Source organism: Panthera leo, chromosome Y, assembly GCF_018350215.1.
Source record: "Panthera leo isolate Ple1 chromosome Y, P.leo_Ple1_pat1.1, whole genome shotgun sequence".
Lineage (NCBI taxonomy): Eukaryota > Metazoa > Chordata > Mammalia > Carnivora > Felidae > Panthera > Panthera leo.
In genome coordinates, this window is record NC_056697.1 from 7,711,499 (window position 1) to 7,735,330 (window position 23,832).

The 23,832-nt window shown below is 43.5% G+C and overlaps 1 protein-coding gene and 1 pseudogene across 1 annotated transcript; one reads left to right on the forward strand and one right to left on the reverse strand.

Moving 5' to 3' along the window:
• Positions 1–7,069: 7,069 nt before the first annotated feature.
• Positions 7,070–8,257, forward strand: RAB9A (RAB9A, member RAS oncogene family). The gene is given in 2 exon segments (XM_042926602.1): positions 7,070–7,539; positions 7,541–8,257. Coding segments are annotated over 2 exon segments (603 nt in total). The 5' UTR covers positions 7,070–7,159; the 3' UTR covers positions 7,764–8,257.
• Positions 8,258–14,017: 5,760 nt separating this feature from the next.
• On the reverse strand, positions 14,018–23,795 carry LOC122212656 (annotated as a pseudogene).
• Between the last annotated feature and the right edge of the window lie 37 nt (positions 23,796–23,832).

The following is a 23,832-nucleotide window of genomic DNA, read 5'->3' on the forward strand; positions in this document are numbered from 1 at the left end:
ACCCAGGCGCCCCTGTGTCATTTCTTTTTATTCTTCATGTTCCTTGTAGATTTCTTTTTTTTTTTTTTTTTTTTTTTTTTGCCTATATACTGGCTTTGTTCTTTGAGGAATCCATTACCATTTCTTCTGGTCTTTACAAATTGGTTTTAAATGGCAGAGTCTTTCCTGGTTATCTGTGTTCAATATGAAATGAGATGGAGAGTGTGCTGTAAGGGTGGGTAAAGCCTTTACTATAAAGTTCTTTATAGGTTTTGGATGCTCACCCTTTATCTGATATGTCATTTGCAAATATCTTTTCCCACTCTGTCTGTTGCCTTTTAGTTTTTGTTTTTTCCTTTGCAATGCAGCAGATTTTAATCTTGATGAGGTCCCAAAAATTCATTTTTGCTTTCAGTTCTCTTGCCTTTGTAGATGTGTTGAGCAAGCTGTTACTGTGGCTGAGGTCAAAGAGGTTGTTGCCTGCTTTCTCCTCTAGGGTTTTGATGGTTTCCTGTCTCACATTTAGATCTTTCATCCATTTTGAGTTTATTTTTGTGTATGGTGTAGGAAAGTGGTCTAGTTTCATTCTCCTGCATACTGCTGTCCAGTTCTCCCAGCACCATTTGCTGAAGAGACTGTCTTTTTTCCATTGGACGTTGTTTCCTGCTTTTTCAAAGATTAGTTGGCCATACATTTGTGGGTCCAATTCTGGGTTCTCTATTCTATTACATTGGTCTGTGTGTGTCTGTTGCTGTGCCAGTACCATGCTGTCTTGATGATTCCAGCTTTGTAGTAGAAGCTAAAGTCTGGGATTATGATGCCCCCCATTTGGGTTTTCTTCTTCAATATTACTTTGGCTATTTGGGGTCTTTTGTGTTTCCACACAAATTTTAGGATTGTCGTTCTAGCTTTGAGAAGAATGCCAGTGAAATTTTGATTGGGATTGCACTGAATGCGTAGATTGCTTTGGGTAGTATTGACATTTTAACAATATTTATTCTTCCTATCCATAAGCACTTCACACCAGTCAGAGTGGCTAAAATGAACAAATCAGGAAACTACAGATCCTGGTGAGGATGTGGAGAAATGGGAACCTTATTGCACTGTTGATGGGAAAGCAAACTGGTGCAGCCACTCTGGAAAACAGCGTGGAGGTTCCACAAAAAATTAAAAATAGAACTATCCTATGACCCAGCAATAGCACTGCTAGGAACTTACCCAAGGGATACAGGAGTGGTGATGCATAGGGGCATAGGATGCATGGGGAACAAAACTTGTACCCCAATGTTTATAGCAGCACCTTCAACAATAGCCAAATTATGGAAAGAGCCTAAATGTACATCAGCTGATGAATGGATAAGGAAGATGTGGTGTGTGTGTGTGTGTGTGTGTGTGTGTGTGTGTGTGTGTGTACACACAATGGAATACTACCTGGCAAAGAGAGAATGGAATCATGCCATGTGCAACAACATGGATGGAACTGGAAGACCGTGGGGGAAGGAAAGGGGAAAAAATAGTTGCAAACAGAGAGGGAGGGAGGCACACCATAAGAGACAAATACAGAGAACAAACAGGGTTGATGGGAGGATGGGGAAGAGGGGGAAATGGGTGATGGGCACTGAGGAATGCACTTGTTGGGATCAGCACTGGGTGTTTTCTGTAAGCCAATCTGACAATAAATTTATTTAAAAAATAAAATAATTTTTCTTTGATGAGGCTTATTTAGATTTCTAGCAAATATATAAGAAGTAGAGAAGTCAAAGTTTGTCTATAAGATGGTAGATGAAAATTTAAGACATTTATCCAAATGAATAACAACATATATTTTAACTGTATTTTCTGAGAATTTAGATGATGAAGGCTAATAAATAAAATCTCCAACTTTTAATGATTGTGGGCCCCGTTCATGGGCTCTCAACGAATCCATACTTTAACATTTACCATGTTCAGAATGACTTGGCCAAACTTCAAAGCATGGGCTTTGTTTCTGCCTCGAGTATAAATTATACATCTGCCTCATGGACAAATAACCTAAAAAAAAATGTTTTTTCAAACATGAAATAAGCCTCCCTAAATTCCTATGAAACTAAAGCCATACAGGCTTGCACATCATAGAAGCTTAAGATAAAGTCTGTAACTTTCTGGAATGTCTTTCATCATGATGATCTGTAACTCTTTGTGTAAAACACATATAGAACCTTACACAAAATGTTCCTTAGCTGGAGAACTCTCTTTGTGAAAATTATATATCCTGAGGAGCTGTCTTTTGCACATATGGGACAATATCCTTAATCTTAAGAGATAAGGGGTTGTCTTTATACAATAATTTAGGAATTTTCTAAAGACTCTGCACACAATAATTATATAGTTATACATTGAGTTAACCCAGAGACAGCAAGATACGCACAATTGTTGAATTTAGAGATAGAGTATATCTATTTTTTAATTATATTTTATTTTTTCATAATTGATAACATTTCACCAACTAAGTCATTTTAAGAACAGTACTTTAAACACTACTACATTAAGAATCATTTATATAAAAATTAGTATACCAACTCTGAGTAATAAACATTTTTTTCAGTTTTCATTTTTGTTGCTGTTAATAAACGGAAATTACCACTCTTGAATTTTCAGCTGAAGATATGCAAAAGGAAATGTAAGGTACAAGATTAGTAAATCTGTATTTTTGTCTCAGATATCAGACGTATATAACTTAAATCTATGTAAGTTAAGATATCAAATGTAAACATTGTAGGGTTTTCAAAGATTAAGTACTTGGCATTAATGTCTGCTAAATGCCCCCTCTTCATATTTACCAAGAGAGAAGGGAAGACAACTCATATGGTACTTCTTAGAGTTGAGATTCTTTAAAATGGAATTTTAATGATTTGGACTAGGAAAATTTTTTTTAGAAATTGATACTTTTAATATGAAATCTCAGGCTCAATTGTTTAAGCATCTGACTTTGACTCAGGTATGATCTCACGGTTTGTGAGTTTGAGTCGCTCATTGGATGAGGTCTATTCCCACTTTGTGTGAGCATGAACCCTGCTCCAGGTTAGCATGAGCCTGCTCTGTGTGAGTACCAGCCCTTGAGCTACACTCTGGGTGACTTCAAACCTGCTCTGGGTGAACTCAAGCCCTGATCTGGGGTGAGCTTCAGTCTTGCTCTGAATGATCTCTAGCTCACTCCTGGTAAACACAAGCCCTGCTCTATGTGATCTTGTGCCCTGCTGCATGTGACCTCGTGCCCTGCTCCTAGTGACCTCGAGCCCCGCTCTGGGTGAACACAAGTTCTGCTGCAGGTAAGTTCCTGTGCTGTTCTCAGTGACCTTGTGCCCTGCTCTAGGTGACCTCAAGCCCAGCTGCAGGTGAGCTGAAGCACTATTCCAAATAACCTGAAGTCCCATATCTAATGGGCTTGTGTCCTAATTCAGGTGAGCTCATAACCTGCTCTGTATGAGCTCAGACTCCATTAAGGTAAGTTTCTGCTCTACTCCGGTTGAGTCATGCCCCACTGCTTGTGAGCTCATGCCCTACATTGTGTGACCTTGTGCCCTGCTCTGGGTCACCGATAAACCTGCTCTGGGTGACTTCTATCCTGGTCCAGTTAAACTTGTGACCTGCTCAGGGTGAGCACAAACCCCTCTCAGGGTAAGCACAAGCCCAGTTATGGGTGGGCATGAGCCCCACACTGAGTTAGAGTGGGCCTACAAAAGCTAAATATGAGCCCTGGTTCAGGAGACCTCATGCCCTGGTATGTTTGAACTCATGTCCTTTGATTCATTGTCTTTTGAGCTCAAGTCCCGCTCCCAGTGAGCATGAGTCCTGCTCCTGGTGGGCTTGAGTCCTGCTCTGGATGAGCTCAATCCCCATTCTGAGTGAGCTCCAGCAGCCCTCTGGCGAAATACAGACCTTGCTCCGTGTGACCTCATACCACCCTCCGGGTGACCATGAGCTCCACTTAGGGTGAGTTCATGCGCCACTCCAGGTGAGCACCAGAGCACCAGCCCCGCTCGGGGTGTCAACATGCTCCACTCTGGGCAATCTCAAGCCCCTTTTTGCTTAAGCATGGATACTTTTCCCAGTGACCTGGAGCCCCTCTCCAGTTGAGCACGAGACCTTCTCTGGTGAGTTTGTCTTGCTCCAGGTGACCTCAGGCGCTGCTCAGATTTTGCACCAGTCCCACTTCTCGTGAGCACGTGCCCTCTTCTGTGTGACCTTGTGCCCCACTCAGCAGAACCTCCAGACCAATACTGGGTGATCTCTAGCTCGGCTCCTAATGAATAATCTTGTGTCCCACTGCAGTTGAGCAAAGCCTAGTTTGGGGTGACCTTGAATCCCACTCCCAGTGAACTTGTTTTTAGCTCCACATGACCTCGTGCTTCACTCCAGGTGCACTCGAGCCACGCTTGAGTTCAGCCCATGTTCTGGGTGACCTTGTGCCTGTCTCCAATTGAAATGAGCTCGGCTTGATATGCCTTCTTCCCTGCTCTGGGTGACCTTGACCCCCACACCTGGTGAGCTCATGCCACACTTTGGGTGTACTAAAGCCTTTCTCAGAGTGAGAGGTAGCCATCCCCAGGTGAGTGTGAGCCCAGTTTTGATGAGCCTGTGTTATGCTCTGGGTGACCTCATGCCAGGTGATCTCAAGACTCTGTCTTGGTGAGCTTGTCTCACTCTCTATGTGGCCTCAGACCCCACTCGGGTTTTGCCCCAGCCCCACTTCTGCTGAGCACGTGTCCCTTTCTCTGTGAGCGAGGGCCACTGTCCAGGTGAGCTCCAGGTGCCCTGCAAGTGAGCTTGAGTCTTCTTCACATTACCAAGGGCCCCTCTCTTTATGATTCTGTGCTCTGCTGCAGGGACCTTCGAGTGGCGCTTGCTGTGACCTCGTGTCCCTCTGCAGGTAGCTCAAGTTATGTTCCAAGGGACATGGAGTCCTGCTCCTGGTGAGTTCAAGCCCTGCTCCAGGGGATCGGTAAGCCCACTCCAGCTAACCCCGTGCCCCTCTCTGATGACCTGCTTCCCTTCTCAGTGAGACCTTGCCCCACACCAGGGGGAACTCAAGTCCTGATCCACATGGCTGGTGCCCCACTTCTAGTGAATGCCTCTGAAGCTCTGGGTGAGTTCGTGCCAACTGTTGTGTGCCAGAATCCAAGCTATCCAACCAGCCTGATGGCAGGGCCCAGGTAGTGGACGGATTGGTGACTGCAGGGCAGCCCACCAACAGTGAAGCTTCCTGTACTCCTGCTTTTAGGTAATTTGGCCTTAATAAAAGTACCTGGGGAATTGTCTGTTGGGAAATTGCCCATGACAGGCCCTGTGGGAAAGAACTGTTGGGGAAAGAAAATAAGTTTCCACAAGAAAATTGTGCGGCCCTACATTTAGCCCTTGCCACCCCCTATAAAAGCTCCTCTACGTAATGGAAGGATATCTTCATATATTTCTCAGGCAAGGAAGGAACAAATGGATTTGAAAGCCCCACTCTGGTAACTAAGGAGTGTATCTATGGGCACAAGTTACTCCAACCCCTGGGCCCACTTGGCCTCCAGGAGGCATTCCAGATGATGATTGAACCTAGTCGTTTAAGGTACAGAATGGTTCATTAGTTCCTAGGTGCATTGTTTCTCTAAGAATGCATAAGGCATGGGTTCCTAAGGCCCTCTTGGCCCCCTCCTGGCACCTCCCACTGAGGTGAGCCCTTTTGTTCTCAAGCCACAAGTCGTTCAGAGAAACAACTAAGAGGTCATGTCCCTGTAACTGTTCCACTTCAGGTGTTGATAGATAGGTGACCTTTCATGAAAACAGCAAAGCAAATGCTTTATAGATTATAGATAAACATAGATACATAATGAAAATAATGTAAGAAATTAATCAATAAGCAAAGGGCAGGAGGGAATGTTATGAGAAAAAAAACCATGTTTTTCTTAAAGGGTGATTACACATAGGAACATTTTTGGAATTAGGTAATGCCAGAAAACATAGATGATGTACACTACAAGGAAATTGCTAACAAATATATAATGCCATGTTTGCCACAATAAAGCAGGCAGTTCAACACACTGCTGTTGTCTGTGTTCATTTTTATTTTTGTTTTATTTTTAGTTTTTTTTCACTTTTTCCCCGACGCCATTCATCCTTCAGGAACCCCTGGACCTGCTGGAGCTGGACTCTGGCAGTTGTGTGTCCTTGTGCAACCCTCCCCCCGCCCCGCGCCGGGGTGATCTGGGGCCCCAGTCAGCTTGACCTGGAGCTCCGCTCTGGAGGACCTGTTCCCTGCTCATATGAAGTTCTCTCTCTCTCTCTCTCTCTCTCTGTCTGTCTCCAAAAAAAATTCCATTGCTGGTGGCACCTGAGTGGCTCAGTCATTAAGGGTCCAACTCTTGGTTTCGACTCAGGTCATGATCTTACTGTTTCATGAGTTCAAGCCTGGTGTCAGGCTCTTGGCTGGCAAGGATTCTCACTCTCTCACCCCCGCCCCCCTCCCGCCCTTCCCCAACTTGCAATGTCTCTATCTCTCTCAAAATAAAAAACTTAAAAAAAAAAGTCCTGCTGACAATTTTAGCATTCCCAATGAAGACAATGGAGTCCATTTACTCAGTCATTGGCTTATTTTTGTTCACAGCAGCATCATCTGCTTCTGTCTCTTGTTTCCTGATTACCAGTTCCTATGGTTATAGCAGTGGAAGAGAGAAAGGAAAGGTTATTGAGGAAACTCCTGGCACAAGATGAAAGCCATCAGCAAAACTGTCACTGTGCCAGTAAAGGGGTGTTTGAAATTATTACAGACACCTGCCTGCTTCGGTCTCCTGCATCTAACACGCGGTGGCAGGGCTTAAAGTGAGGAGTGGGGAATGGTTGAGAGCAAGGTCTTTGGGGTGACAGTGGCTTCGAGTGTTTGCCTCTGTCAACTGTGACCTAAGGGGCTGGGGAAGAACAAGCCCTCACTGCCTTAGGGAGCAGCAGTAGGGCTGTGCCTGGTACGCGCTTAAGCACTCAGTAGTGACCGCTCTTGCTACCCGATGACTTTCTGTGCAGAAAGGAGTGGGGACTCTGCGTTCAGTTTCCCTCATGCAGACATCTGTCCGCTTGTGCGTGGCAACGTGCAGGTCGGAAGGAATGTAATGGTGCCTTTTTATTTTACAGGGTTCTGAAGTCAAAGATCTTGAGAGTCATAATGGCAGGAAAATCGTTGCTTTTTAAAGTGATTACCCTTGGAGATGGTGGAGTTGGGAAGAGCTCTCTGGTGAACAGATATGTGACCAATAAATTTGATACCCAGCTCTTCCATACAATAGGCGTGGAATTTTTAAATAAAGATTTGGAGGTGGATGGACATTTTGTTCCCATGCAGATTTGGGACACGGCCGGTCAAGAGAGATTCAGAAGCCGGAGGACGCCGTTTTACCGAGGTTCTGACTGTTGCCTGCTCACTTTTAGTGTGCATGATTCTCAAAGCTTCCAGAACTTGAGTAACTGGAAGAAAGTAGTCATCTACTACGCAGACGTGAAAGAGCCCGAAAGCTTTCCTTTTGTGATTTTGGGTAACAAGATTGACAAGCGAACGGCAGGTGTCCACCGAGGAAGCCCAAGCCTGGTGCAAGGACAACGGCGACGATCCTTACTTTGAAACAAGTGCAAAAGATGCCACGAATGTCGCGGCAGCCTTTGAGGAAGCAATTCGAAGAGTGCTTGCCATCGAGGATAGGTCAGACCACCTGATCCAGACCGACACCGTCAGTCTGCACCGCAAGCCCAAGCCTAGCTTGTCCTGCTGTTGATCGTTAGGGAGGTCACTGGTGCGGTGTAACCAACTCCCTCACCTACACGAAAACACGGGCTGGGGATGAGAATTAGCGTTCGCAGCAACGGACAATCCATTTACAAAATTAAACTAACCATGTTGCTGCTTCGTTAGTGGGTGGGAGGAGGGATCGATCCATCCACTCCTGGAAGAATCAATTTACTCAGTAGTGGCACCTTACACTTGTAATTGGTAATGGTTGTCTAATAACGTTTAATTTAAATACGTAAGTTACAGAGCAAATAAATGAGATGATCGAGACTTTAATTATGATTACAACAAAACACTTGAATATTCTAGAAGTTACTGGTGTTTTTTCCCCCCCTGGGAAAATGGAGAACTACTTTTTTATGTGTATATTTTATGTAATTAGCAGTCAATTCCTGGTTGAGGCAGAAATATTCCCTAAAGCAATAATGTTCAGTATTAAAGATGAAAATCAAATGCATTTGCGTTGCAGTTATTTCATGACTTCTTCATTCTCTTTAAAATCACTGAGGTGTTCATATTTTTATTATTTTTTAAATTTTATTTAAATGCACGTCAGTTAACATCTAGCACAGTAATGGTTAAGTGTTTCACATATTCCTTCTCCACATCACAGTCGGGCTCACTGGTAACCAACCACTTGTCATTTGCGTGCCACATGTGAGCCCCCAACCCCACCCCAACACAGAAGCGCACTTTGTCACTCTTGGAGGAAATCCTAAGGCTTGTTTGTCCTTTGTGTGAGGGTAAATGAAGACATCTTTTGTTTGGTCGCGTATTTAGTGCTGATATGCCCCGATTCGAGAGACCCCCGAAAACAAACCACCAGAGTCCAGAGCCAAAGCCAAGCGGCAAGGGTCGTTTATTGCAGGTTGGAACCCGGTCCTCCACATACTCGTTTCTGGTGAGGCAAGAGGCCCCGAGCAAGGATCTTACAGCTTCTTTTATAGACAGGCACAAACAAGTTAGGGATCTTTTTGAGATTACAGAGTTGTTATAGGTTGACATTTAAATTTGAACGCTCAGCAGAACTTGATTGGTTCGCCTTTATTTCAAACCATTCAGCAGAACTTGATTGGTTCCCGCCTTTATGTCAGACTACCACCCGGAGCGCCCTGGCTGGTTTCGGGAATGGCGGGGGAGGGGAAAGATCTTTTCTTTGCAGTTGTGAGTACACCTGGTAATTTTTCTCTTAGCCTCTCAGTGCCTTCTCCATCACTGAACGTTGTGTAGGGATTTGCTCTCAAGGAGATTTTTTCATCCTTGGACTTAACTGATCGAGCAGCTCTCAGTCTTCGTGGATAGAGTTCATATGCTGCGCCGTTTGTGCCTCTGCCGTCTTCCGGAGGCCAGCTCACCTGCTGGGGGTCATCAGGGGACCTGCCCGGGCAGGGCTGTCATGCGCTACTCATTGGGAGCCATTATCATTCAGTAAGCTAAGCTTTTGAAAATCTAATTTCCTAACAAATTGGCTCTAAGCAAAACATTTTAAGATTTTGAATTTGAGAGGATTAAATCTCTCCATTTTCTCAGCTAAGAGACAGTTGTAGTTTTTTTTACTTATAAAAAATGCCCCCCCCCCCCCCCCCCTCCCGGTGCCTAGATGGCCCAGTCTGTTAAGCGCCCTGATTTAGGCTAAGGTCATGAATTCATGGTTCATGAGTTCGAACCCCACGTTGGCCTCTGTGCTGACAGCTCGGAGTCTGGAGAGCGCTTTGGATTCTGTGTCCCATTCTCTTTCTGTCCCTCCCCTGCTCACACTCTGCCTCTCTCAAAAACAAATAAACATTAAAAAAAAAGTGCTCTTAAAAAAAAATTCCCCCCTCCCAAAATTAATCCTCCATAAAAAAAAAGGAAAAAAAAAAGAAATCCACCATTAACAAATTACTGTATATGATATATTCTTCCTTTTGTTTTTTGTCTAGGGGATTTGCTTTTTTTCTCAGTTAAAACACATGGTTTTGTGATTCGCTGCTTTCTCTCAATATATGTGGACATATTTCCATTATAGTATATCTAGCTCGTTTATCAACTGTACAGATATTTAAGAGTTTATTCAAACCATTCTCTATCGATGGATATCTAGTAGCAGCATATGAAAGTGCCAGTTTCATATACCTTGTTCAACAGTGGGTATTAGGAGTAAGTTTTTTCTTCATTTTTAAAAAGATTTTATTTTTAACCGATCTCTACACCCAGTGTGGGTCTTGAACTTAGAACCCCAAGATCAAGAGTCGCATGCTCTACCAACTAAGCCTGCCAGGGACCCCTTGTTCATTTTTTGAATAGATGAGTCACATGTTTCAAAATCATAAGGCATAATGGTTTCAAAATCACAAGGCATAAGGGACAAAAATCTCTAACCTTGCCACCCAGTTCCTGTCCTTGGAGGTGGCATGTGTCAGTTTCTTGGGTATCAAGCTTGATACTTAGTATATAAGAAAAGCATATTGTATTAGTTTGCTGGGGCTGCCATAACAAAATGCATCCTGGGTGGCCTAAACAATGGGAATTTTTCTCACAGTTCTGGGAGCTTCAAGTCCAAGATCATGGTATTGGTAGGTTTAGTTTCTCCTAGAGTCTCTGGTTTACAGATAACCTTCCTCTGTGCTCTGTGCTCTTCCCTCCCTACCCCATATCTCTCTGTCCAAGTTTCCCTCTCTTACAAGGACCCGAGTCAGATTGGATTTAGGGCCCACCCTAATGGGCTCATTTTAACTTAATTGCCTCTTTAATCGCCCGTCTCCAAATACGGTCACATTCTGAGGGATTTCTGTCACAACACATTTATTTTGAGGGGGACACAATTCAACCCATAATACTCATATATACGTGTAGGTGTTTACATAGCGTATAGTTTTGATGTTTGTACAGATTTAACTAATACTTTGCTGGTGTTTTAAAAACTAAGCAGCTTTTCAGTAACCTTTTTTCAGCTGAATATTCAGGGATTAGTTGGTCAGAGTCTAGAGCTGGGAAGCAAAAAATGGGCAAGGGAACAGACCTACAGGGTGTAAAGACAGGTGGGAAGGGAGAGTAATTCAGTTTAACACCGCGACTTAAAGGGATCCGGGGGCTGGCTGACGAAGCACAGTGCTGACATGTGACAACTTGGAGGAGGAACTAAACCTGACAGAAAGACGTCGCCTTCAAACAGAAATAGAAGGAGCTGACTTAAAAGCTCTTCAAGAAGGGGCAAATGGTAGCTGCATATCTGATTCTTCCGTTTGAAGAAAGTAAAAAGTCCTTTGATTGGCTGGTGTTGCCTAAACAAAGACAAGCAACATCGAAACAATAAGAGCTGGTGAACAAAGCAGCCGGGGACCTGGCGGGGCTGGGGGACAGGACGTTGGCAACAGCTGCTGAGCCCCGGGAAGCCCGCGAAATGGGGGCACTGTGCACATGGCCGGGTTTGGGAAGGGGCCCGAGGAGGGGCCCTGGTGCTGCAGTACCGCTGCTCGCCACACGGCAGCGGGCATCTGCGCTTCTGTGTCCACTGATGGGACGTCTTTGAGACCGGTTAGTACAAGAAAAAGGCACACCACGGAACCTGAAGAATAGGCAAATGGACATTTGAAGCAGGTGTAGCAAATACAGTGTGCAGTGTGGAGGCTGGAAAAGTACAATTCCATGGACGAAGTAACGTTTTTTCACCTGTGAAAAATTCCCTAGCTGAAGTTACAACATCCTAGACGGTCATGTTTTAAGACATTATATGGTCTAATTTTAAAACATTATTGAGGGTGTGGGAGAGGGACAGAAAGAGAATCCCAAGCAGGCTCTGTACTGTCAGCACAGGGCCTGATGTGGGGCTTGAACTCATGAACCTGTGATATCATGACCTGAGCTGAAATCAAGAGTTGGATGTTTAACTGACTGAGCCACCCAGGCGCCCCGAGGATGTTCCTCATCTTAAGAGAAAACCTTTACATTCTGTGAAAACGTAAGCTTTCCCCTTTTGTATACTAACACCCTGACACCAGTTCTGTCACAATACGAGTGGCTTATGGGCAGTGAAATGTGAAGTAGAAAAGTCCTGTGTACTGTCACAGGATGCTGAGAAGTCACTGCCCTTAGGCCAGCAACCAGGAAAGGCTGACATGATGGAGAAGTAAAAGAACATTTCTCAGACTCAGGTGGAGCCTAACCAGAGCACATCAAGCATCTCTCTACATACATGGAAAATGTGGGCAACAGTGAAGCATCCCAGTAAATGAGGACATCAGACGTGTGTTTTCTTTGGGGCATTAACATAGATTATAGGTCTACTCCTGACATAGTTCTGCTCAGTGGCGCGCCTAGCATGCTCTTGTCATCCCATTGCTCTTGTCTTCCTGAACCTTCACTGACATCACCTACTACCACATCTAAGTTTTGCTGGCTCTTCAGCTTTCCTATCAGCCACTGGTCTTCCCCCTGACCCAGTCCTGGTTCTGGCTTATCCACATGCCCAGCACTGCTTTTCCCCATTTGTGGCCCACGTGCTTTCCTAGTGCAGCTCACACCTGAGGTAGCATCCGCTCCCACGCTTGTGGCTATAGTTGCTCTTGATCTCCTTCAAAGACACAGCCACACACACAATCTGACACCGGACTACAGTAACCCTCTCCAACAGGACTTCTGCTCCTTGTCCCCATCTCAGCCTCATAGCATGGAGGAAAGGACCATGGTGTACAAAATGCTCTACAACCCCCTGCTGAAAAGGCATCGTGGCAGAGCCCCGAATTATTTGCTAATTAAGGGTGGGGCAAACTACAGACAGCAAGTCCCCATTCTCTGTCTCTGTCTCTGATGGGGTCTCTCTGGCGAGGACCGCAGAACACACTTCCGCATTTCCAGGGGAGTACCTCTTTCTGCTCCCACAGCTATGGTACCTAGTTTGAGGCAATCTGAGTTCTATAAAATGGGTAAGATAGTTTGTAAACTTTCACTAGGGGAAAGAGGACCAAAACAGTAGCAGTGGCAGGGTAAATAGCGCTTACAAGACTCCACACTCTTGGACAAACATCTTTACTTAAGAAACCAAATAAAAAGATGGGGTAAAAAATCATGGTACCAGCTTCACACAAGGATATGAGACCAAACAGAAGTACTTGCCCATGTACTCATGATGGAACAATATTCTGTAGGTGTTCACAATCTGGACAGAACAGATGTGGTTACAGTATTTGTATTTGAGTGGACACTTACCAGTTTACAGTAAGATCCCACTTATCACAGCATAGCCCTCCCCTCCCCCTTGGTGTACAGCCTAAAAAGTAAAGAACACAAACATTAATGTAATACAAACTTTTGTTTGTTAACAATTTGACAATCACAATTTCTTACTAGTCTATCAACCAGTTCACTTGTTAGTTTACTGTCTGAGGGAAAGGCAATATAGGAACATAACCTGTCCCTTTGATCCTGGCCTCCCAATTTACAGACCTGGACCCAGGCTTCTGGATTTATAGCACAATCACTATTCCCAGTCTTTGACTGAGGCAGGCATGTGGCATCTGGCACTGTAAAAATTGTTTGCTTCAGCTTCCTGGGCAGTGCTATGCATGCTACCTATGTGGTTTCATAACAACATCTCTAGATGTATTAAAGCCCACATACGTGGGCTGTCAACTTCATTCCCTACTGCAGAAACTGAGTTTTAAATGTGTCTACCAAATCTTGAGAATGACATTTGGTTCAGGATTGTGACATCAAAGTCAAGTTATCTGAATGAGTAAAGTCAAAAGCTCATTCTTAATTTTTAGAATAAAGATATTTTCAAGGTTATAGGAAGTGTATAAATAACACTGCTCACAAGCAAATACTGATCTATTGATAATCATAAGAAACTGAATGCTCTGTTTTGAAATATTAAGGAATTTCATTAGGTTTACATAAATTTAGGCTACAGGTAAAACTTTCCCAGGCTATTCACTCAAGTTACTTATAATGTTCACATTGCTGAGAATACCCTATTGTACTGACATTGTTTATATCCAAATTTTTCTCAAGTTAAAAATTTTTAACTCAAGTTAAAAGGTGTTTCTTCCCAAGAAACTGAACTTTTCTGTCAAATGCACTTGATTAAATAGGAAAATGGGTTTCAAAAGATGGATTCATTGTGAACTAGGAAAGAAGGTATTGTTAAGCTTGTCAAAGTAAAAAGTCTGATGAATCATCAATCTCTAGAAGGAAATCATTTTAATGTTTTATATTAAATCATCAAAGACATCCAAAACAAAAGTCTAAAGATCACGTTTTTAAGCTGCATGAAAATGTTCCATTGTTAAACAGTAATGTGCCCTTGAGGAAATTTTTGTCTTTGGGTTTTAGTTTTGAGAAGTAATTATGGCAAGCTAACGGTGGTACGATAAGTGTTGCCTATATAACCTAAACAAACTTTCAGGATTCACCCTGCGTCTGAAATACTGATCTTCTCACATTCATTATAAATATATGGATTAATCAGTAAGGCCCTTTGGCCATGAAACTAAAATCTACCATATGCTCACAGTTAAAAAAAAAGAAGTTATACCACAATGCTATTAGGTTACTCTTATGCAGTAATTTTTTTAACCATCAGTTTTTAAAACTTTGACACGTGGCTAAGTGATCAGTTTCTCAAAGAGTGTAATGAGTATATCATAATATAGGTGAAAAAATTGTTAAATGGAATCACTAATAAGGAAAAGGAGTTAACCAGTTTTTATAGCTTAATTCACTTGATGTTGTCCATCTTTATTAAGAGGGCTAAATATTCTTATTTGCTATTTCTGACTAGGAATATTAATGGTGCTAATATGCAAAAAAATCCTGTTGAAGTATAGAACATTTAAATTACTAGGAACATACTGGTAGCAGTGCAGTTTAACCACCAACGTCTTATTAGTATTTTATTTTTTTTAATTAAGGCTCAAGAAATACAAGTGGCATCACTCTCCTTGAGCGACTGTTTGGTAAACTTTCCAACAGTTTATGATCTATAGTCATTGCATTGTAACTTACTTGTAAAGAAGATGGAGAACATTTTAGACTAAAATTATGAATAAATTTCCCTATGTAACCTGCTTTCTTCTCTTTTTAGGGTTCTCTAATGAAATCAACACTATGTGCCAAAAGGGGGAAAATGAAACCAATTTAAAAATAACAAGTCCTCTCCTGTACATATTAGCCTGTCAGGGAAGATGTGCTCGATGGGGAAGTTACCAGGACTACCTCTGACAGGGGCAGAGCTAGTCTGAGATGAAAACCACATTATGTCAAGGAGGTACCGCAAAAGGCCAGTTTCCAGTCACCGTTGCAATCCCTTTCTACAATCAGATTTGAAAAGTAATAGAACATACCATAATTAATAATCTTAGAAATAAAAAATACTCAGCTGAAAGGATATCCTTCCACTTAGTCACATGCATTGTATTTTGTGATGGAAAAATAATAACTTGGGTCTGAAGTTAGGTTAGTTTTATCTTAAAGAAAACATAAATTTTTAAAATTAGAAAATAAGTACAAAATAAAGTAAAATCAACCTTTTGGTTCAGATTAATCTCAGTTTTATAGGAGACTTGGTTTTAAAATTATCCATTACACAAATGTCGGGTTTTTTCCTGGTAAAAAAAAAATAAAAGTAACTCCCTAAATGGCAATTTCCACCTGACACTCTGAAGTCCCCAGACTCATAGTCTGGAATCTAGGTCCCATGTTGTTCAGGTTTGTTACCCCAACCTTCAGGGATCTTCGTTAAAAAAGTAAGGATATGATCTGCAGTAACAAAAGTTGAAATAAACCACTCATTGAACTTGTCCAGTTTTCAAGTACATGTTGTTCGACAGCCACATGTTCTTGTCTATGAGGTCAAGAGCAGCAGGAGCTATGAACTGGTCCAGGTGACGATGATTATCCTAGATGACAGTGTGAATAGTAGCATATTAACATTTCCAGACAGCATTGAGAACGCCACCATTTCATTGTGTAAATTCTACGCACAGTTTTCTGAGGGGCAGGTGGGGTGCATTTTCTGCTTTTACTTCATTTATTTCTGTCATGGGATTTACAAAAGATCTTAAGTGTTTTCACATCACAATCTGATTTTTAACTTGGTATCTAAAAATTAACAAATGAAACAGCCAACTAATAAATAAAATGTACTCAACAAACTATACAGATTAAGTTTTTAATTTCGCAAGAAGGAAGTTACCAAATTCAGTAACCACTGAAGAATGTGAAGAAAGAGTCAGTTAAAAAAGAAAGATTCTATTTTATTTTATTTTATTTTTTAAATTTTTTAACGTTTATTTATTTTTGAGACAGAGACAGAGCATGAACAGGGAAGGGACAGAGAGAGAGGGAGACACAGAATCTGAAACAGGCTCCAGGCTCTGAGCTTTCAGCCCTGAGCCCGACGCGGGCTTGAACTCACGGACCGTGAGATCATGACCTGAGCCGAAGTCGGACGCTTAACCGATCAAGCCACCCAGGCGCCCCAAAAAAGATTCTATTTTAAAGACATTCATGTTTTTAGAGAAGACATGAAAAAATACCTAAGTGTCTTTTATGGATGAAGAACAGCAGTTTAGGTAGGCTGGAGCTGAAGAGGTGAAGGAGAGCTACAGAGAAGTGACCTTGGCATGGGTCTCAGGGCCAGCTGGGGTTGGGGGACATAGGGCTGCACTGGAACACGAGACAGCTGAGGTGGCACTCTTGAAGGCCTAGCACAGGCCTCTTTTCAGGTGAATGGAGCTCACCTGACAAGGGACCTGGGAGAGGCAGGAGGCCATGCTCAATCCTGGCTGCGAGCAGTCACCTGTCTCAGCAGCAGAATACAGTCCTGTCAGAGTGGAGTGTCCTTTTTGTGGGCATCACCAGAGGAGGTGGTACTGTCCCACCATGGTGCAGAGTGGGAATTCTCAACCTGGAATAGTTTTACTCCTGTGAAATTCTCTATTTCCAAAAAGATTTTTCGAAGAACATTTCTGTTCTGAGATGAACTGAATTCTTATGCTGAAGTCCTAACCTCCCCACCCCCAGTACCTCAGAATGTGGGCCATATTTGGAAAGGCAGTCACTGCAGATGTGGTCAGTGGGGGGTGGGGAGGGTGGGGTGGGGTTAGAGACAGCTCAGGGGGTTTAGAGACAGACAAGCACATAGGGAGAAGGCCATGTGAAGACAAGAGTTCTGCTGCTACAAGCCAAGGAGCTACCAGAAGCTAGGAGAGAGGCCTGGAACAGGTCTTCCCTAGCACGTTGAGAGGGCGCTGGCCATGCCTACACCTTGTTCTCAGACTTCTAGCCTCCAGACCAGTGAGGCCATGAGCTTCTGTTACTCTAGGCCACCTGGTTTGTGGTGCTCTGTTATGTGGGACCTGGGAGAGGCAACCTAATATTACCTGCTTGCTGTGGACACTGTTCCTGCGACTGGGCTGGGGGAGGGCTGCCAGTTGCCTTGGAATCCCCCCCTCCCCCTGTCGCACAGCTCAGTATATCACCATGATGAAGCGAATTTACTCCTTAGAGAAAGAGATTATTTTGTGCCTGGCTTACAGATGTGTTTTCCGTCACTTTACATGGATGATCAATCACGAGACTAGAAGAAAAATGTAAAAGAAAAATGCTCTGCCTACCACAAGGCCACAAAACTATATAAGCAGCCGAGTGCCACACGGCAACCATTGCTACAGAGACACTTCAACAGGAAGTTGTAATGAGCAGTGCACTCATATGGATGTGGGAAAAATAGTGGGGCAACAAACCACCTGACAGAGAACACAAATTTCTACATATTTTAGTGGCAAGATTTAAATAGTTAAAAAAGCATCATACACTGGACATTATGCATGACAATTCATTCCAAAATTCAATTCTTGTCTTGAAGGCCATGAAAGCTTATTTTGGAACTTGGGAGAAACACAGCATAACTTGCCAGCAGTTTATTAGCAACATGGACGAGTACAGAAAGATGAGAGGGACACAGGGATTCTCAAGACTGTAGGTTTACTATGAATGGCAATATGTTCCCTCCTGAACCAAGCTTGTTTTTTAGAGGCATTACTGGCAACATGGAAGTTGGGTGGCATCACCAGGGAGGACAGCATGTGGGCACCAGTCAGTAGGTGGTGCAGAAGGTCACTGAAAACTGCTCTAGTCTCAGAGGCAGCAAGAGGACACAGAGGCAAAGGTCCTCCAACCCTCCCAGGTGTAAATGGATCTACTATGTAGATTACTAATGGACCTAGCAGAGACCCAGGACATCCTGCTAGTCTGTGCCAAGTGTGTGTTGGATTTAAGGGTGAATAAATGACTCAGAGGATGGTCCCTTGCTGGCTTCTATCACCCTGTGGGACTGCAGAGCAAGCCTCATTTAACTGTGACGGATTCCAGCTACCTCCTCTGTTCAGATCTCCCCCCTGCTGTAAAATCACACCACACCCTTACAATTACAACAGCATAACAACACTTTATTGTTTATGTTCCGTATGCACTTTGGATTTTATTACGTTCCATATGCACTTTATTGTTTATGTTTCCATATGCACTTTGGATTCTGCTTTTCCAGCTGACAAAAACTCCATTTCAAAAACTGGATTATCGTGGTGGCCAAAAATTACAAAGTAAAAGCTTCCAGACATTGTCTTCAATATAAAACTCCTAATTAAATGAAAATAACACACATTTTTAGTACTTCATACTGAAAACCAAAAATGTATAACAAGAAGTCTAAAATTCAATTTTTTACTTAAACCTGACATTGTAGAAGAGAACACTAAGCTTGTCATGTTTTCCAGTATACTGCCATAGACATTTGGCTTTCTGACTATACAAATTACATGCTGTGATATGTCCTGTAGAATCCACTACTTGAATTTTCATAAGGAAACTGGAAGACCTCTAATACAAAATCATAATAACAACATCCTCATGACCAGAAAGTTTGGAATATTCAGAGTAAGGTGGGTCAAACTTGGAATGGACCAGTCAGTATTATTAACACTAACAATGGGAGAAATGAATAAAGGGTGATTTTGTCCTCTTATCTGAAGTATGTATGCTACAAATCTAAGTCTGCGAATGCAAGAGCCTAGGATATGCCTCCCCCTGCATTATTCAGAAGAAAGGAAGACATGTGGCCCCTGGCTGGCTCAGTCCATGGAGTGTGCAACTCCTGATGTTGCAGTTGTGAGTTCAAGCCCCAGGTTGAGTATAGAGATGACTTAAAAATAAAATCTTTAAAAAAACATTAAGAAATGAAGACACAATTTTATATTCTAGAAAAGATGAAAGAAATCATAATCCAAAAAGAAAGACATCTGAGATATTAAGAAGTCTTAGAACTAGGGTTAACAGGTTTGCTGAAGAAATAAAATGAAGAGAATGTGGGGGGAAGCAGTTGCAGGGGAGGATCCATGCTTCTGTGGCTTTTAGCACAACCAAAATCTGCACAGACGGACAGATGGGTGGAAGGATTTCTGTATGTACTTTTAGCACAGGGTCTTTGGAATCAGACAAAACTAGGTTCAGGTCTAGCTCTGCCACTTAATAATGTGACCACAAATAATAATAATAATGTGTCCTTAAATTCCCAAGGTCCGTTTCCTCCTGGTGGGAGAGACAGATGATAATAGGTCCCTTAAACAGACCTTGAGGATTACACAACCTAATGCATGTGAAGCATCGGGCACAATGTCTGGCTCATGGGAGATGCTCAGCAAATGTGATCTAGTACAACATGGAGGAGCATATGCACAGGGAGGTGTGCTGACACGGCCTCCACATGGAGCAGCAATCTGGTTACCTGAGAGTAGAGTCTCATGGACAAATGTCAGAGCCTAGGGTTAATTGAGCCACACTGAGAATTCTGCTCATTCATATAGAACATCTGAAACATATTTCCTAATGAGCACAACCTTTGTTAAGGAAATCAAAGCACAGCTGGCACTTTTACCTCTGGACTTGGAAGGCCCATGACTGGAAGACAAGGCAGATGGAACATTCTTTTGGCACACTGAGGTCAATGGGATTTCAATGGGGCAGGAGTTGGCACACTGAAGCCTGCATGCCAAATAGCCTTGTCCATCCTTTCATTATGGTCTAAGGCTGCCTTTGGACAACAGAATGGCACAGTGGGACAGGTGCGACAGACAGCATCTGACACTTTACAGAAAAAGTCTTAGTGGGAAGATGACAAAAAGACCTAAACAGTAACAGTAACAAACACAAGCAGTAATGCTATAAAAGCTATGTAGAACCAGGAGAATCAGCACTGATTCTCAAAAGAAAGAAATTCTCAAGGGGTAGGGGGATGGGAGCTGGAAATGTTAACAAAGTCGACAGTGATCTCATTAATTGCAATAGGTTTCACGGCTAGAGTGTGCCAAGGGAAGGGCTTAATTTCTTCAGTATGAACACTTAAGCAGCAGCAGCACACTATACACGTAGAAGGAAGCTAAGCCTCATTCCTATACCTGCAGAGTGTCAGTAAAGGGTGAGGAAAGGGGACTGAAGGAACCATAACCACATAAAGGTTATGTCGCAAACCGTCCCGCTGGGCAGAACTTGAACTGCCAAGAATTTCACAGCAGCTGAAGGAGTACTGTTAACTACTGGATTCTACAGGGAAAAACTGGAAGGTTACTCCTTTAATATTTGAGGCTTATTATGTTCAGGTGGTAGGCAAAGGGAGATGCATTTTAGAAGTCTGTGCTGTCTGATAGACTCAAGTTTCTGGTGGGGGAGGGTGGATGTTCTATATCTGCACCGTCTGATGTGGTAGCCACTGGTGGCTACTGTGTCTGCAAGACTGAATCTGGAACTTCATTTAATTAATTTAAATAGCTGCATGTGGTTAGTGGCTACTGTATTGGACAGTGTAGCTCTAGAACAGTGATTTGAAACTTTTTTTAAGCTTTGCAACCTCTTTCACCTTCCCTCCATCCACAAAGCAAGTATTACTTAGAACTACAGTATGTAATACAAATAAAGCAACTGCCTGTGTGTGTGTGGGTGTCTGCTCGATTTTCCCATCACCCAAAACAGGGGCCCTTCAAGCATCTCCAAGGACGACTAGGTCTCGAGGTATGGAGTAAAGGCTGCACACAACTTGGCAATGGATTAAACTGGGGAACTGAGGAAGCAGCAAGAATCAAGGATGTTCCCAAATGCCTGACTGAGATGATCAAGCAGAATATCAAGATGAGTCTATTTGCCAAGAAAGGAAATAAGAAAGGGAAAAATGAGGGATGAAACAACACATCAATTCTGAACATGCGGTGGTAGTCAGAACAGCATGCCCCACGGTTTCCACATCCTAATCTCAAAAACTTGTGGGTGCTAATGTATGGGCAGAGGGGAATGAAAGCTGCAGGTGGAACTGAGGGTACTCGTCAGCTGATTTCAAGATCGGGAAAGGATTCTGGATGAGCCAGGTGCACCCAATATAACTACAATGATCTTTAAAAGTGGAAAAGAGAGGCCCACGAGAAAGGTCAGAAGGAAGGTCATGAAGACGCCACGCTGGCGGGGCTGAAGATGGAAGAAAGAGCCAGGAGCCAAGGAACACGTGCGGCCTCAAGAAGTTGGAAAGCACAAAGAGAGCCACGCTTCCTGCCAGCCTCCAGAGGGGAGCACAGCCCTGAGGATACCTAGATTCCAGCCTAGGGAGGCCTATGCTGGACTTCTATGCTGCTACGGAACTGTAAGAGAATAAATTCATGTTGTTTAAACCGCTCAACTGGTGAGAATTTGTTTGGCAGCAGGAAACAAATGTCAAGGCTGAAAAGCCTGCAGGAATGAGAAAAAAGAAAATGCTCAAAGTGCTAGCAAAAAAGTCTCTATAGGGAGACTGAGGACAAAGGGAGTTCGTTTACCACAGGACAAAGCTTTCAAAGCACTGTGGGAAAGGCCCAAGGGAGGGGAATGGGAGACCGGTGGACTGGGGTGCCTCAAGGGGAAGCTACTTGGGGCAACTTGGGGATGATAATCTAGAGAACAGAGACTGTTTTTGTCTCCCAGCACACATCCCTCATGCTTACAGCAGAGCCTGGCACATACTAAGGGCTCCACGCCTGCAGAGGGGAACTGCGTGGATGGGGGCAACAGCTGAGACGGAGTCAGGTAAAGCTAAAACACAAGAACAAGAGGCAGGCTGGGATTAACTAGACTCAATGCAGAAAAGAACCTCTTAAAGTTCTAGTGCTGAGGACTTCATGGCCTAGAGGCTTAACTGAAGTCTGGTCAAATGATTATTGCACCTTTGTGTGAAGCTGAAGTTGAGGCACTTGTGAATAAACCCTCCATGACCAGAGACTGGACTCTCACTGGGGGTAAAAACAGCAGCTGTCACTGATGGCTATGGTGACCTGAGCTGCTTTCGAGACGGACAACTAAAATTAACGTAGTGATAACAAAAAGCTCTGGACCACCCTGAACTGAGAGAGGGTGTATACATGATGTAAGAACTAGGGCATGAATGGGGTGCCTGGCTGGCTTCGGTTGAGCAGTGAACAACTCTTGATCTCAGGGATGTGAGTTCAAGTACAACACTAGGTGCAGAGATTATTTAAACCTTCCTAGTTAGTGGCCCCCAACCCTTTTTTATAAACATAAAAATGAAACCACAAATCTGTGAGGCTAGCATTAGAAGTGCAAAAGTGCAAAATGAATGGAAATGTGTCAAAGAAGAAAAACAAATGCCACCTTACACTACAATCAGGAAAAAACAGGGAGAAAGGTCACCTGGCACATAATAACAGAAGACATAGATCTGCTGAACACCAATTTTCTCAAAGAGCATGATTTTCAACCTTTTTTTTTTTTTTTTTTTTTGAGAATGTGCCTGCGCACAGGGGAAGGGCACAGAGAGAATCTTAAGCAGGCTACTTGCCCTGTGCAGAGCCTGACCTCTCGTGTGGGGCTCCACCTCATGACTCTGGGATGATAACCTGCTACCCTGGTGCCCCAAAGAGCATGATTTTTTTAATTAAAAAATTTTTTTAGAGGCTGCCAGGTGGCCCAGTCGGCTAAACCTCCAACTTTTGATTTTGGCTCACGTCATGATCTCATGGTTTCATGGGTTCGAGCCCCACATCAGTGTCTGTGCTGACAGTGTGGAGCCTGCTAGGGATTCTCTCTCCATAAATAAATAAGAAAATAAGTAAATAAATAATAAATAAATAAATAAAAGAAGAAATAAAAATATTTCTGAACTGTGTTGGAAGGAAATGCTCTGGAAAAAAGAGCTAGTGAAGGAACTAAGGATATTTAAGCTGAGGTGGGGAGGGGAAGAACTTTCTGGGAGTGGGGAGTGAGAAACAGCAGGATCTTACCATCAAATATAATGCATGCTATCTAAAAGAAAAGAGATTCGACTAGGGATGGCAAATGGGTCACTATTGGTGAGCTGGTTCTCATTAACCAGTAGTGACTGCCAGGACCTGGTGCTGATTTAACATGGAGACAAGAAAGCTCTAGCAGGAGAGACAGCTGTAATCAATTATCCATATCTTCTGTGGGTTTGGGAAAGGGCAGTACCCTACTTGAGTGCCACGTACTTAACTCTGGACTAGACAGACCTTCCAAATCGCTCCAGAGCCGAGCCTTGGGCTGCTCCTTTGAGGTCACGTAGAAACTCCTTTGGGTCAATATTACTGAGCAATTCCTAACAATTAAAATAGAGATACCAGGCTGCCGGTGAAAGGACTAAACTCTTCCTTTCACAGGACAGTGCCCACGATTAATTTTCTAGCTCCAAATGACAACCGTATCGTTAACAACAAAACAAAACCCGGTTAGCTGAATGAATTTAGTGAAAGGCAAGACAAAGCCAAGCTCCTGAGCTGGCCGACGCCTGCCGGCCTAAACGCGATATGCCCTGGCCGGGTGGCCTGTGATAAGCTCAGCCGACCCGGGGCTGACCAGATCGAGCCCGGATGCCCCCCCGCGGAGTGGAGACACTGGGCCAAGACCCGCGTCACGCGTGACCCGAAATGTCCTTTGGAGCTCCCGCCCCTACCTGCTCCATCTCCTACCCACCCGGCGAAGCCGACTACGGAAACACCATCTCAGCTCCCTCTACAGACCCGTCAGTG